Source organism: Cyanidioschyzon merolae, chromosome 4 (genome assembly GCF_000091205.1).
Source record: "Cyanidioschyzon merolae strain 10D DNA, chromosome 4, complete genome".
Taxonomy (NCBI): domain Eukaryota; phylum Rhodophyta; class Bangiophyceae; order Cyanidiales; family Cyanidiaceae; genus Cyanidioschyzon; species Cyanidioschyzon merolae.
In genome coordinates, this window is record NC_010130.1 from 134,512 (window position 1) to 149,989 (window position 15,478).

Genomic DNA, 15,478 nt, shown 5'->3' on the forward strand with positions numbered 1-15,478 from the left:
TTCGACACGAGCAAGTGAACAAGTCGTCCATACACGATCATGAGTTTTGTTTTCTCCTTCATCTAGCAGCGCAAAATCACAACGCGCATCATTTGCCCTGCAACAGCAAGATCGAAAAATTCGAATCATGCGTAACTTGAGCATGCTAGACCGAAGGACAGGAAAACAGGGTATACTTGTACATATGGAAAGTCTAACGACACCAGTGATATTAAGAATCCTATTCGAAACCGTTGCCCATTATCTTGGTTCTGGTAACGTACCGTATTCCAGCGGCTAAGGATCCAAGCAGCAACCCCAAATCGACTACCGAGAAACCCACAACTTTCTATGCACCCGTATGCACTAATCACTGGAATTCGAATGTTGATGCTTTCCACTCTGATACATCTTCCGCAAAAATCGCAATGCTGGAGCAGAGCGAGCAGCGCGGATTCCCCTGGTAATCCGCGACTAGTCCAGGTCGCTGTGGATCGAGAGCATGCGTCCCGCGCCATGCCACGATTTTCGCCTGCGATCATGGGGCACATTCACGTCATTACGTCGCTCGTGACGATTCCTGTTGAACCAGTGCCCTTTACGGTGTTTCCTGATCCATGGCGGAGAGATGGACTAGTGCCTTGTCGGCTTGGTAGGCGACGTCGACGTCGGTTTCGGCGTCGCTCGCTGAGGAATGCGCCTCTAGTGCTGGCCGCAACTGCGTCATACGAGCTTGCTTCGAAATGTATGGAGCCAGTCGCATAAGTGTTTTCGCGGTAACAAGACGCACGTTCGGAACCGGGTCGCTGCTCGCCTTTTGGACCAGCAGGGGCAACAGGTACTTTTCATTGGTTCCCGGATCCAGAACAGTTGCGAGCTCTCCCATCGCCTGCAACGCTGTAATCCGGTACAGGTAGGAGGTGCTGGTCTCAAAAATACGCTGGACACAGGGTATCGCCTGTTCGATTGCCCAGCTAGCCCCGAATAAACGCACCAGCTCTGCCAGGTTTTTGATCGCTGCCTCTCGAACAGCGTATACCGCATCGGTGAGCCACGCTACGCAGAGCAGGCCCAGCTTGCGATCGAGGTCGAAGTACTGCCGCCCAAGCTGCTTGGCCAACGATGCCATATGCTGAATGATGGCTAGACGGACACGCCAGTTGCGATCCTCGGCGAGCTCAACAATAGCAGGAAGCAGGTCGCTCACGAGACGCTCGATGCCCACTACTGCGCTGAGCTGGTCGAGGTTCGAGATCACGCCCAGTCGTACGTCGGGGCAATCGTCTTTGAGCAGAATCAAAACAAGTGGAAACAATACCTGCAGCGTATGAGAACGGCCCATGATGGGCGCCAGTGCCAGGATCGAGCCAGCGACTGCAGTTCGGACGTGCTGATTGGCATCGTGGACAAGCTCCTTCATAACGGGAACGAGCTCCTGTACGGTGGCCTCAGAGCTGGCAGCTCGGACAACATCGGCGAGCTTCAGCGCTGCCGCAGTGCGTACCTCTGCTTCCCCGTCACGAAGCAAGCGGCAAAAGATACCCACCATACCATCGGGTTTGATTGTACTCAGTCGATCTGCGACTAAGTATCGAACTCGCCACGACTTGTCTGCCGCCAAGCGGAGAACTAGTGCGAACAGCGTCGGTCGATCTGTCTCAGGCAAGAGGCTCACGATTTTTTCCGCGTTCTCTACAACCAGCAGTCGCACAGAATCCTGGTCATCTTCCGCGAGCTCTGCGAATAATTTGAGCAGGAAACCCGACACGTGAACTGGCTCGAGCGCTGCCGCAAACTCAGCAAGATGCGACGCTGCTGCCCGCCGCACCATCGGCGTGTCGTCCTTCGCCAGAGAGAGAAACAGCGACCGCAGCTCCGCCCGCGCATCTGTCTCAGACGCCACAAGTCCAGCGTATGTGGTCGCAAAAAGCGCTGTTGCCGAAATACGCGAAGTAAACCAGTCACCTTCGGCGAGCCGCTTCAGCAATGGGTAGAAAGCGTCCAGAAACCAGTGCTCGCCCGGTTCACAGCAGCGAGCGAGCGAGAGAATCGATTCGACAGCACGCTCCCGAACAACGGTCTCCTCAACCTGAGCGAGTTGTTCCAGCGGTTCGAGCATCGCAGATAGATAGTCTTTTCCCCCGACGTATGGGAGAAAGCGCTCGTCCAACTGGCCCGCAAGCGCGAGCAGGACCTCATCTTCATCATCTATGGTCTCCAGCACGAAAGGCAGTAGCTCCGTACGTGTTCGTTCTTCCCCGATGGCTTTCGCTATCCGTGGAAGCTCCTGTATCGCGTGTATGCGTAGCGATACATCGTCGTGACGAAGTTCGTCTATAAGCGCTGCAACTGGCGTCGCATCGGCTGTTGCATCAGCGGAGCGTGTCGAAATGTTCAGGGTGTCTGCGGCTACTTCCATGCTGGCCAAGCAACGCAAAGCCGGAATGGTTCCAGACCCAACTCTTCCGACTGAACCCGTCCGATCTTGAAGCTCCGAACTCTTCGCCACCAGGTACCGTTCGTTCGCGTCTACGTAGTACCGCTACGAGAGCCTGGTGCGAGCTTCCTGCGTGCAGGCGCTAGACTCGCGTCTCTCTCGCTCTGTCTCTCGAGCTGAGGTGCCAACGAACTACGCACACGCACACGCACGCACACACACACAGCAGACCTGAGCCTGGTGTCGTGGATGGACTGCCTCCTGACACGATACGCGAACGAGGTAGCTTCACGCACGCTTTCCAGGTAGACGCAAGCGATTCACTCACAAGTCAACTGCCGAACGCCCAGGAAGCAGCGCTATACGGGTGGTGAGCGCGCAGCCTTGAGAGCACGCCAGCTAGAGGCGCTTGCGACCAGCTGCGCAACGAAGCCTATCAAACGACAGCGTCTGCTGTCTGGCACAGCCACAACGCCGGCTCGTATACCCTTACGTTCTGGACGAGTACGAGGCGGATGGCGCAGGTGGCGTTCGGGCGCGCTGACGACCGCACCCGCCGCCGTCGCCTGTACGACACAGCGGATGTGCGTCCGGCGTTGTGGCGTGCAGCACAGGGCCGCGCCGCCACGTGCAGCGTATGATGATCCCCAGATGACATGTCCGTTTATTCCTCATCTTTCTCATTGTGATATGGTCACGGAGGCAGCAGCAGCAGCAGCAGCGCCACCGGAATCGCCGTGCGCAAGCGTCCGGCGGCGGCGGCGGCGGCGGCGGCGGCGGCCACCGGGGCGAATACCGCAATCGATACACTGCTTTCTGGGTTGCATTGTTTAGACGCTGCGTTTCCAGTGCAAAACACTGTGCTGAAACGCTCGTGAATTGCTGAAAAAATACATACGGGGAAACGCTTGCCAATTTTGTAAATTTTTGTCTGGGAACCGCGGAACGAGTTTATACAACACGGTGCTGAAGCTTGTTATCGGAGACTTGAACACGTCCCTGCTCGGTAGCGCATCATGTTTGTTGAAACGTTCGCAGTGCTCGCTGGTGCGCGTTTGGCGACCTTGTGGCGACTCAGGGCGAACACGGTCTGCTCGGGTGTGGTCTCGCACAGGCCACGACTGGCCTCTGGTGCTGTGGCGAGCGGCGCTCGACAGCGGCGAACGCCGAGAGGCGGACTGAAAGCAGCACGCCGAAACCTTCACATGACAGCGGAAGCGACCCCCATTCAACCCAGCCGGGAGGATGTCTTGCTTGGGCAGCTGGTGTTCATGCAACCTGAGCTGCTCCCCAAGTTCATCGAGGAAAATTTGGAGGAGTTTGATGCCGCTTTTTACGAATTTCTCCAGCAAAAAATAGACACCACAAAGGACCTCGAGGAACGCGTTACGCTGAGTACTTTGAAAGATGCTATTACCGATTTGATGAACGAGTTGCTGCGAAAGCAGGGATCGGAAATGAAGTCTGCAAAACCGGAGGAACGCCCGGACGACTCTGAAATGACGTTACAGCGGGAACTTGAACAGCTGTACCAGAGTTTGGCGCAGCACGCCAGCGATGAGGATCGCCTCCGCGTGGCAGTCGCAGCCAACTATGACCGCTTCACTGCTGCGTTCTTGAATTATGTCTTCGAGAGGGCCCACGGAGAACAGAATAACAGCGCTGAAGCCGCCAAAGTCGCCCAGGCTATCAATGATGAGATGAAATCGCGTATGGATCGAGCCGCGCAGCGCCTGTCAGAGGTGTTGCGCAGCGGCGCGCCCAAGGCAATGTCTATGAAGCTGCGGGAAATCGGAGCGAACGGGGGTATTGATGAGGCATTTATGCTCATTATGCAGGCGAATATAGAGAGGGCGAAGAAGGAAGGTGCGAACGCGCAAGTAATTTCCATACTGGAATCGCTTCGGCAGGAGGCATCGCGGATTATTGACGAGGCTGTGAAAGACAAGGAGCTGCGTCTGGTGCGTGCGCTGCTGCGCACCGAGGACCCCGAACAGCGGCGGCAAATGCTGTTTGCGGCCTTCTCCCCGCGGGATCGCGTCTTCATTGCTCCGGACGCAAACTCTGAGGCACAAATGGAAATCGACGGCAAGCGTTTCCTGGAAATTCTCCGCGAGCTCATTGAAAAATACGGAGCCATTGACGAGAAACTTGTTTCTCGTTGCCGCGAAATCGGTGATCAAGCGGACGAAGTGGCGCGTGAGCTACTGGAGCTTGTGGGTAAAAGCCCACGCGAGATTCAGGATGAGGCCTGGATGCGCACTTTATCCGTGTTCGAGCTGGAGCGAATGGAAATTCAGGCTGAAATGGAGGGTCGCAAGTTGCCCTGGCAGGAACGCCCTCCTGGATTCGATGAGCAAGGTCGTCGGCATCTGTAGGGCACACATACACACACACAGACAGACAGACATACAGACAGACAGACAGACACACGGGTCCGCAGTGCCGATGGATAAACCGCTGCAGCACGCTAACGATCGCTGCAGATCCGATGCATCGACTGCGAAGAACGCGATGCGTTTGTGTGCGTTTGCGCCCATCGACGACAGTAAGTTGCAATAGACACGTACACATCAGCCCCTAAACCTGTGTGACTTTAAAAAGGAACATGAAAATACTAGCTCTGTAACTGCCTTGCGGTTTTTTTTCTGCCTTGATGCACAGCCATAAGATTCAACGCACAGCAATGGGAGCTGAAGAATTCAGAGGTTGTTCTGAGGTTCTCGGTCGCATTTTCGGGAGTGGCTCGTTTCACGCCTCGCCGCTGGCATTCACGACACCACCGGCATGACGATCTTTCGCGACGTCGTTGAATAACGGTTTGCAAAACAGCCGATATTCTCATATAAATCATAGGTATAAGAGTTCGGTTTGCATCTTAAATTGCGAGTAGTGTGCTCAAATAATGTATGGTTCAATTTTTCGATGTTTCTGATTCAAGGCAACACACGGTGGGCGGGAATCCGCGCTCCTGGACTGATGACGAGAAATACTCGATGCCATGACTCGACGACTTGTTCACAGGCTCATGTCGAGGCCAGGCTCAACATGTCACGTCCATGAATCGAATCTGTTTCAAAGACATAGCCCTCTTGCTTTGCTGCCACCGACGATAGAGCATTCCACAGCAGCACGACGCCATACACTGGAAATGCTCCGGGAGGCCCCTGTCTCTTGTGTTGACTTGAAAAAGCGTCTTGCACTCGAATTCCCGGCATCACATTGATCAGTTGTAGTGGAGCATGCGTCACCGCTTTGCACGAAGTTAGCGGAGACGTTTCGAAATTTCTCGACGTGTTCTCCAGCCTGGATTTGCCCTCTGGTAATTGCGGCATCATGGATATGATTGTATTCCACAAATCTTCGATTGAATGGAACAGCATGCGCTCGCATATGCAGCAAAACTTGTAGTCGACGTGGACATCGACTCAAAGAAACCCATGGTCATTGAACCTGCACCGCGCTAGGAAACGGAGCAGAGCAGCTTCGCGAGCCTTCTGTACCCGTCAGCCGTGTATACTGAGCGATTAAACAAGCGCTCGCGTGAAATACAACGGACCTTGAATGAGCATATGTGCCGTAGATATCGAAACATCTCACCAAATCCAAGTCATACCGCTGCGAAATGCGCGCCAAGGCTGCATACGAAGCAAACGGAAACGGTACGCGACCCGTAGATCGCAACATCGGCTTGAGCATACCATGCATCCACAACTGCCGGAAACAGCAGAGCATCGAGACTTTCATATTGCCGTCACCATCGTTCGCATGCAGGCACCGGTCCTCCCGGGAAATCATAGACTGGTACAGTGGGAGCTGGAACAACCAGCGCGGAAAACGAATCATTCGCAGAGAAACCTCGCAAAGCTGGTGTCGATGACAACGGCAAGCGATACAGACTTTAGAATATACATCCCAGTTAGCGCACCGGTTCCGTTTTATGCGGATGCGAACGTCGTGTAGACGCCCGAGTCCTCTTCACACAATCTTCTTCCATTTTCACCTGACACGGGTATAGCAAACTGCGCTGCCTGCACTGGTGCAGGCAAGCGCGTGCCCTCGAACCGGTACCCCGGAAAAGGCGCTGTGTCCGCCAGCCAGACGGCAATCGGACCCCGATTGACCGCTTCTCAGTCGATGGTGCGCTTGAAAAGCTCGCACCGCGCTCGAGACGCGACCTACGAGGATATAACACCTGAAAGGCAAAGTTTGCTTTGGCGGGGAACCGCCCCTGTCCGTCAGACTGTGCCAGCGGGCCCGGATGTCGCCGATGAACTCCACGGCGTAGTGTAGGTCAAAGTGCGAGGGTGCTTCGCGCGCATGAAGCGGAAACGAGCGCTCAGGCGGTTGCAACCTGGGCAACAACAACTCAAGCCGGTGCCGAGGCACGAGTCTTCGGTTTGGGTCTGCTGCCCAGCGTGCCACGAACGTCTGGCGGCAGCGAGTCTGAGCTTTCACACCCTCTATGACTGCAGCGAACGGAGGTCACAGGACGTGCTCGCTTCTGCGAACAGCAGCACCATCAGTACTTGGGACAGGTTGCCAGACGAGACACCTGGATCAGCGGATCCCGCTCGGGACGCCTGCCTGGCGCAGACGCAAGCACAGCAGAACAGTTCGGAGTCTGCTGGATGTCACCGAAACACAACTGGTGCGGCGTCGTCGTCGTCGTCGACCGCCTCCCAGCCAGACGTGTCAACGACGAATACGAGTTTGCAGGCTGCATACCAGACACTCACAGCAGACGTGCCGTACACGTCTTCTGCACACAGTGAAGCGCGGAACGCGTTTCGCTTACTGATGACGCCTCAACGCTACCTAGCCTGTTACTGGACCATGCAACGCTTTTATCGCGGGAATGATGCCACCGGTGCGAACGGCACCTATTTGCGCTCGGAACTGCTCTTCGCAGGTGATTCGCGACTAGAGCGCCTGCTTACAGAGCCGTGTTGGCGATGCTTGGGTAGCACGCGACTCGCTGACGCACTCTGGCGACCTAGCAACGTTCGCGAACAGTACGCAGACGCCAGCAAAATCCGAACCCAAGTCATTTGGCTGGCGCACAAGTCCCTCTTCGAGCATGACGCATATGTGCCGGCTACAAAGCTTCTTGAGGGACGCGAGCCGCGTCTCCCGCGTGCGCTGCTGCTGTCGGCGCTGCAGAAGAGCATCCGACGGGCTCGCTGGCCCCAGGTTGTTCGCCTCTCGCGCTACCTGATCGATCGATACGGTTTGGGTATGGTTGCGCGGCGACTGCTGGTTATCACCGTGGAGGATAGTATGGCACACCCAGCCATGCCGATCCTGGCCTGGTTCATGGGCACAGCGAGTAAGGGCTACCAACCGACTGCAGCCGATGTCGATGCAGTGCTGCGGTTCGCGGCTGAGATCAGCAGCGTCGCCGTTCGTGACTTGCAGGTATCGAGACGCTATCACAGCATTGAGGCGTTCCAGCACGACTGGGCGGTGTGCGAGGAAGCTTTTGGAACGTTGGTACCGGCACCAGCGCGGGCGCTCGTTGCCTCGTTGTTGTTGCGGGCGCTTTTCGGCGGCATGCACGGTGATCAGCTCATGATGCGGGAATACGCTGTGGAATGGTTGCGACGGTTTCTCTTGGATACACAGCGTGATCCGCTTCAACTGGAGATACCAGCCGCACCACTGGCGATGCTGCAGGATTCGATGCCGTCGCCAAAGATACCGTCAGTGGATCAGGCGTGGTACGCTGTCGCAGACGCTGCTGCCGCCACTGCGCCATCTTGGCTCCAGTTCTTGGAAAAACTGTACGAAAGGGTCCGTAGCTTGTTATCCTCGCAGCAAATCCGCTGGGAAGCGGACCAGTGCGTATCTATTACCGATATACCGCCGGCGGCAGTAGGTCCATTCAGCGGTCTTCCGTCACCAACGTCAGAGCGAGTGCAGCGGAGTCGCTTCTGGCAGCGCATAAGCCGGACACTCCTCGACTATGCTCCCAAAGCAGCACCAGAGGATACCTGGGCCTCGCTTATCTGGCATTTGCGGGCCAAATTAAACGTGCGGCCTTGCTGGTCGGTCGTCTTCGACGACAACGACGAAGACGACAACTCGACGTTCACCGTTGCGCTGCAGCTCGCGGATAATGCTTGCGAACAACTCCAGCCGTTCTTCACCAGTGCACAGCAACGAGTGTGTTGGCAGAACATAGCACCCCAAGTCGAGGCTTTATCCATGATGGTCTTGCGCCGCTATTTCTCTGAGCACCAGACCCGAGGATGAGCCTTCATGACTTGTCCGTAGCCGACGGGTGTCAGCGCGGGCCGCGATCCGCCGAGTCCTCGCCAACGGGTTCCTTTGCGAGCACTTGGGATCGAGCTTCGATTCGCTGTCGATACAGGCGCACGAGGAATCCTACGAGTAGAACAGCACCCACGATCGTGCTTCCTAGACGAAGCGTATGGGCCCAACTGGGCACCGTTGCCGCCTTTGGAAGCGCTCCGTCGGCACCCATCGAGAGTAAGCTCAGGTCGCGGGCGCCGACGCCAGCCCCGACCAATGGCAGCAGACCTGGCACAATGCCCAAAGTCGTCGTCCAGAGAAAATCGCTGAATCGGACGCCCACAGCCGCAAGCAGGTAGTTATTGATAAACGAGGGTACCGGTGAGAGCCGCATGTACAACATCATAGACGGACCCTCGCGGCGGACGATGTCCAACCAGTACCGGAAACGTGGAAATCGTTGGCACTGTTTCTGCACGTAACCATAGAGCACAGTGCGACCAAGGATGAAACACGCGATCGCCGCCCCCAGTTTGCTCAGATGCATCGAAAGAAACCCCAGCGGAAAACCTAGCGTGTATCCAGCGGCGACCTCGATCAACGCCGATGCCGGGAAACATAACACGATAGCGACAAAGTGCAGCAGTGCGAAGGCTGCAGCAATCTTACCCGGACCGTGCTGGTCCGCCAGTGTCACCAGCCGCTGCACCAGGCTCGAGAAGCGCGCGTGCACCCAGGGCTGGTGTCCCAGCTGGTAAAAAACCACGACCACACAGAACAGCACACCTGCGCCAAGAAACCACTTGATCCGCGTATTTTTATTTTGAACTGTTTCCGACTCGATGGACTGGACACCTTTCGTGCCTGGTGCTGTCACCGAGGCTTCATTCGTCACCCAGGCGCAGGCGCGTGGCGTACGAGCTGCCCTCTTGATCGCGCACACCGAGCTCCGTGGTCGCGATTTTACAACAGTTCGACACAGTCCGAGCCTGGATGTACTGCGTCTTCCGCTTCCGATAAACACCTGGAAGGCCATCGTACCGCAGGGGCTCGTGGAAGTCGCCCCAGTGCACAGCGCAGACACCACAGATATGCAAGTTATGAAGGATACCGTGGGTGCAGTGCAGGGTGATCGCGCTCCATCCATGGGCCATAATGTCCTCTATTTATCTAAATATTCATACTTGTCTAGTTAGGTTCAGAGCTCCGTGCAGGACCCGCGGCAGGTCGCGACTCGGGACACGTCATCGGCAAGCATTGTCCACGAGACTGATTCGCAACCGCTGCATCCATATCACGAGTAGCGTGGAGCGTGCTGCGCTTGAAGTGGCGCTAAACGATGCGCCGTTTTGCGGTGTCGATGACCCCGAGAACAGCACTCCACACAGAAGACATCGTCAGCATCCGCTCTGTTCTACGCAGGGTTTTGTAGTTCCGTATGGCGGTCATGCGCAGGCGTTGAACCCTGCAAACAGCATCAATCACGGGGAATATTGGTGCTTGTGCCAAAGCTGCTCTATCGCTTTCGTCTTCAGCGATGAACAAGTCGGCGTTCATTCGCCACGATTTGATGCACATCAGCTCGCCGGAACTCGGGTGTGACTCGCACAACGACGTGCACACCGTGCGCAGTCGTCGACAGCATGAGATGATACTAGACGGTAGTGGTCGCGTACTAACGCTACTTGTCCACTTGTTCGCGTGCATGTATGCTTAAAGCGCTTTTACAAACATATGATCGATGTTTCGTCCGGTTGAGCAGAGAACTGGAAACCCAGCAGCAGCCTGACTGCGTCGCGGACACCGAAACACCTCGACCATGAGGATGCGTTCAGGACGACTCCGAAGCTGAGGATGGAAGCGACGCAGCAGATGCGGCCTGGAAGCGCGTATGTTGCCAGATGCAAGCGCCGCCATGGGTCAGCGCCAACCTCGGACTTGTATGGACCGAGGCCCAGCATGGATTCGATGCGCATGTAAGGAACCGACACGTAAGTTTTTTCCAGTGAAGCATTTCGTCACCAGGGCAACGGCGACGATGAACAGCAAGCGGAGCACCACAACCACGTGCCTCTGTGCATGAACCATAATGGGGTGAAGAGTCCGACGTGAATGGGTGTTTCACGACGGACGCGCGCGCGTCACTGTTGCAAGCGAAGCGGCCCGTTTGCCGAACAGGGCGCACGGTGGCGACAACATCGTTGAACGAGCTTGAATCGAGACCGCTGATGGTACGTCTCGCGTTGCGCGTACTGCAAGATGAAGGTACTGCGGGCGGTAACGGCATCATGAGCGTTTCTCCAAAGACGATGAAGCGGTGATCTGCACCAAACAAGGAGCCTGGTACGGGCGAAGCTTCATAAACAGCGTGCAGATCGAAAGAGCAGCATCTATCCATGGAAGAGCAATCCTGCTCAGGTGATCGGTCACGTCGCCTGTGCTGTACGGATCTCGAGTGTGACCATGATTCTGGGGAGATCATGCATCCAACGGATGCTTCTGCAGCTGTTGCCACAAGTGCGCTGGCAACTGCGCGACAATTTTCAGGGATTCTCGTATGATAGCCGCCGGCGGAATGCGAAAAGCGTCTTGCTCTTTTCTGGGGTTCAAAACCTCTTTGACAGTAACCGTTCGACTCAGAAGCTGCTCGCGTGCACAACGCAGTCGAGCAACCACAAACACCACACCGAAATGGGCGCCGAACGCGAGAATCCAGTCGAGGAGCGGCATGGCATCCTCGAACGGCGGGATACAAAGAGAAAACGAGAGCACCGCCGGGAACCCGTGCACGAGAAGCGCGCGTTCCAGACCCAATGGATCTCCGCTGAGCATTGTGGCGAGCTCCTGGTCTACATGCTGGATGGTACGGGCGGCGAGCCGGCAACCCTCGTAGGCGCCAGCTACCGAATTCACTTGGAGATAGCGCGGTGCATAATCCTCCACGAGGCACACAAGCAACCGAAACGCCTCAGGCTCGGGCAATACGTGCAGGAACGATGCTGCGTAGAGGTTCATGCCCTGCACATACGTTTGGTTGTTGTGAACCGCGACCGCCAGGAGAACGCGCGCAAGCGCCTCCGGTGGCACCCGATGACGAACCGTGTCGCATCCACGGAACGTCCGCGGAATATCCTGCTCAATCTTTTCCCACAATTGTTTATAGCGGGCAAAGCTCGTGCCAATGCTATCGAGTAAATCTACATAGCTAGGAACTGTCGAGCGCGCATCATTTCGCGGCCTTTGGGAGAGCAGGAGCCACGAGGCACCTCGCGGTGTTCGCAACTCCTTCGGGAACAACGACTGACAAGCTACAACTTGGGTTCCTTCGAGTCTGTTGGATCCGCACAGCTCCCCGGAAACATCAAGCACGTCGGACGCCTCAGAGGGTAAAAGTCGCCCGCTGGCGAGCCACTTGCGCAGGGCCGAAGCGTTCGCTTCGCGCAGGGCATCCTGCCAGCCAGCGCTCTGCTCTGTAGCTGTCGCCGCCATCCCCGTGGAGCCCACCGCTCTCCCTAGTGAAGCCCCTCGGCGATCATATTTACAAGTGGGGGATGATCTGGAGCTGTCAGTGGTCTCGCTCGAAAGCCGCTCGAGTGCACTCCCGCTCATCTCCAGCACTCGCACCGGCACGAAACACAAACCACGTTCTGGGGTGCTCAGCGGGGGCGCGCGCGCGCACTGCACTGGAACGTTTCCAGCGCCCGGCCGACGGCGCGCTCGCGATACGCCCCCGCTGACGCTGACACAGATGACGCTGGCGTTACCAAACAGACGCATGGAAATTTCAAGACACGAATGGACAGATAGACAAAATAATATATATAAATGGACACAAGTGATATCGGAAGCACACCAGCGCGATGCATGCGCAGCGCGCCGCACGGTGTGCGATGCGCTTCGTACGCGAACATCCGCGTGAATCTGGTGTGCACCGCGATCCAGGCAGTCGAGAACCGCGTTCAGAAGCGTGTCAGGCCGGCGCCTGTGTCGCGAAAAACGGCGACACATGCTCCGGACGATTCCGAAGGGCGGTGTAATTAGTACCCAGGATTCGCTCCGAATGCCGGGTATCTCTGTTGATTCGAGGCGCAAAGGTATGCCTGCGTACCAAAGCACTGTGAACCGAGACTTTTGGTGGCGAGTCGTGAAACCCGCGTTGGGTGCCTTACGTTTCTAGCCGGCGCTTTCCCTTGCATAGCAAAGCCGAATCTGTCTCGATGCTCGGCGGAATGCCAGAAATACCCGCTATCTCCCAGCGGATCTACGGGCAGTGGCCGGCGGAAAGTCAGAGGTAGCGCGCGTTGTTTTGGCTGCGTTCCCTGGTCTACGTCGACGTTCTGCGGGCCAGAAAAAAAGCTTGCGGTGCCGGCACATGACGCCCACATACAACGACAACCCCTCAACCAGAGTCTGGTCAATTTCTGGGTTCATTGGCCTTAGACCCGTATCAGATTAAAAAATTGGACACTGAAATACGCGCTCGGTCCGTGACATGAGCTTTGTTCCCGAACTTTACTGATTTGCATGGCGTCGACATTCGAACTGCACCAATAAAGCATTATGGATTCATAGGTGTAAGATTCTCGGGCGTGATTTTGGAGTGCATCCCTCGACGCGTTGCCACTGGCTCTCGCTATGTCACCGAAAGCAGGATGATTTGCGACGCCCTCGAATACGGCTTCGTTCAATAACCAATATCATTGTCCAATGCATGCGTTCAAGACTCCGCGTGTCTCGATTTCATGTGTATAGCGTGCCCAAATCGCGCGTCCTTCATGACGTGGAACTTTCTGTTTCAAGGCAACGCGTGAGCGCAGTACTTTGCGCGACTGCATTGACGGGAGCAACCATTCGATATCGTCCGTAGAGAGCTCGTCGAGAGGTGCGCGCTGAACGTGTATTGAACTCTTCATGCCAAATCATCAATGCCCTTTGAACGACAATTCTGTCTCTATGTCGATTGACGAAAGCAATATTCGAGTGCAGCGTGACACCTCTTCTGGGATACGCATCCAGACTCCACCGTCGGTTCTGTCTTCATGGGAATCTTCTTGGACGCGGTCTCCAGTGATCGCGGGGATCGATACCAGTGGGGTGCGCGATACCGCTTTGCACAAAGGGAGCGTGGGCCGGTCGACACCTGTCGATTTGCGATCCAACCTGAATTTTGCTTCCGGTACCTGTTTCTTCATGGATGACATTGCGTTCCGCATATCCTCTATCGAATGGAGCAGTGTGCGAGCGCGTGTGCTTCATAAAGCGTGCTGGCTGAGGTGATCGCCCAGAAAAGGCCCGTGATTCCAGTATACGACGCCGGGCGCCGAGTCTGATGACAGCATCGAGGGCATCCCTCTGTGCTCGTCGAGGTCGTGGACCGAGCGCTGAATCAAATGGTCACGCGCCAGAGGACGGCATTTGGAGGTCAACGAGGCATCGGGGTCGACGTATGGGAGACCCCGAAACTGCTCAGGTGTCATTGGTACGACGGCTGCACCGGGGCTGTTTACAAACAAGATCAACATGACAAGTAAAATGCACATCGCAACTTTTACCTACGTACGAAATACGTTGACAACAGCAGCAAGCGGCGAACTCGAGACATTCATACAGCTATCAACATCCTTCGGCTGCTGATGACGGAGGTGCAGGGACAGGAGCGACTCACGTACTCGATCCCGGAGAAGAGCGAGAGCAGAAGCGGAAGCAGTCTCAGAAAAAGCGCGCACATTCTGGTGAGGATCACAGTGGCAAGGGACCCAGACTTTGGAGAGCAAGCCCAAGTTAGCGAGCAGGGCCATTCTATTTTATTTCGATAGAGATGTGTGGAAGGCATCTTGTCCGTACTGGCTGCCTGTCGGACGAGCGCATCTCGTGGAGGCGTGCTGCCTGTCCGTTACCCTGCTGCCGCTACCGATGGATAGATGGGTGCTTGGATTCCCATCCAGGCATGCACGTGAGAGGGGAAATGCTTGGCGGCGGTTTCCGCTGCTTTGCAGGTCAACAGACAGTCCTCACATGTGCCGTGCATACCTCATACGCCGCCGACCAGGTAGAGGCGCTCGCACAGGACGCGCTCAAAGTACGCTTGCGTTTGGCTCCGGGTTTCACCACATGGGATATGGCCGGCAGCTTCGCGCACTGCGACTGCCCCGGCGCCTCATCGAACTCGCTGGGATCCAAAAAGAATCCCTTGGCACCCAGGGAATGGATGATGGGAAGCGATTCCGCGTCAACACGCTCATCCATGGCTGAAGCACTCGTCGCTTCGACCAGGACTGGGCGCCTCCTTTAGAGTTCTCCTTCACGCAGATCATGATCTGCCAAGCAACTTTCAAAAGCGTCCAGTGATACGCCTACAGCTGGGCGAAGGAAACCTTTCAGGTCCTGTGTATGCCTCTCGCTTCTAGTTACATTTCCCGAGTGACGATTCCCAGCGTCGGAATCGCCATGCGCCCCCGGTATCGCCACATGTACGTGCATAGCATCTGGCAACGCAAGCCATGCGTCAGTGCGGCGCCTAGCCCGAACCCGCGAGTCCTGTGTGTGTGTGGGTGTGTTTGTGCGCGCGCACCGGAACGCCTACCAGCCGCCCCGCTGGATGTCCGTGCGTCATGCCGCTAACTATATGCATCTACATAAGGTTGCATGCTTCGACGCTGCACGATAAAACGGAGTGCTTGGAATGCATTTTTAGAAACAGAGTGCCTGCGCAGCGATCGGATTCGAGGCGCTCGGCGTGCTCTGGGTGGAAAGCAAATCATCGACATGTATCGAGCGTTTACGTTGTGTTGATGACCGGGACTTTGG

At 56.2% G+C, this 15,478-nt stretch overlaps 5 protein-coding genes and 1 non-coding gene across 6 annotated transcripts, besides 1 other annotated feature; 3 read left to right on the forward strand and 3 right to left on the reverse strand.

Annotated features, from left to right (window-relative positions):
• Positions 1-577: 577 nt before the first annotated feature.
• On the reverse strand, positions 578-2,398 carry CYME_CMD050C (protein phosphatase 2 regulatory subunit A; the record flags this gene model as incomplete). The annotated part of the gene is made up of 1 exon (XM_005535365.1): positions 578-2,398. One exon carries the CDS (start codon positions 2,396-2,398, stop codon positions 578-580), a length of 1,821 nt encoding a protein of 606 aa, XP_005535422.1.
• A 1,034-nt stretch (positions 2,399-3,432) lies between these two features.
• On the forward strand, positions 3,433-4,794 carry CYME_CMD051C (hypothetical protein; the record flags this gene model as incomplete). Its single annotated transcript, XM_005535366.1, has 1 exon — positions 3,433-4,794. One exon carries the CDS (start codon positions 3,433-3,435, stop codon positions 4,792-4,794), a length of 1,362 nt encoding a protein of 453 aa, XP_005535423.1.
• Positions 4,795-6,736: 1,942 nt separating this feature from the next.
• Positions 6,737-8,671, forward strand: CYME_CMD052C (hypothetical protein; the record flags this gene model as incomplete). The annotated part of the gene is made up of 1 exon (XM_005535367.1): positions 6,737-8,671. The coding sequence occupies one exon, from the start codon at positions 6,737-6,739 to the stop codon at positions 8,669-8,671; it is 1,935 nt and encodes a 644-aa protein (XP_005535424.1).
• Positions 8,672-8,702: 31 nt separating this feature from the next.
• On the reverse strand, positions 8,703-9,707 carry CYME_CMD053C (hypothetical protein, conserved; the record flags this gene model as incomplete). Its single annotated transcript, XM_005535368.1, has 1 exon — positions 8,703-9,707. One exon carries the CDS (start codon positions 9,705-9,707, stop codon positions 8,703-8,705), a length of 1,005 nt encoding a protein of 334 aa, XP_005535425.1.
• Positions 9,708-10,005: 298 nt separating this feature from the next.
• Positions 10,006-11,869: a sequence feature (possible transcribed region).
• On the reverse strand, positions 11,150-12,280 carry CYME_CMD055C (similar to mitotic check point protein BUB2; the record flags this gene model as incomplete). Its single annotated transcript, XM_005535369.1, has 1 exon — positions 11,150-12,280. One exon carries the CDS (start codon positions 12,278-12,280, stop codon positions 11,150-11,152), a length of 1,131 nt encoding a protein of 376 aa, XP_005535426.1.
• A 331-nt stretch (positions 12,281-12,611) lies between these two features.
• Positions 12,612-14,217, forward strand: CYME_CMD056T. Its single transcript, XR_002461229.1, has one exon. It is a non-coding gene; the product is annotated as a hypothetical transcript (transcript).
• Positions 14,218-15,478: the final 1,261 nt, after the last annotated feature.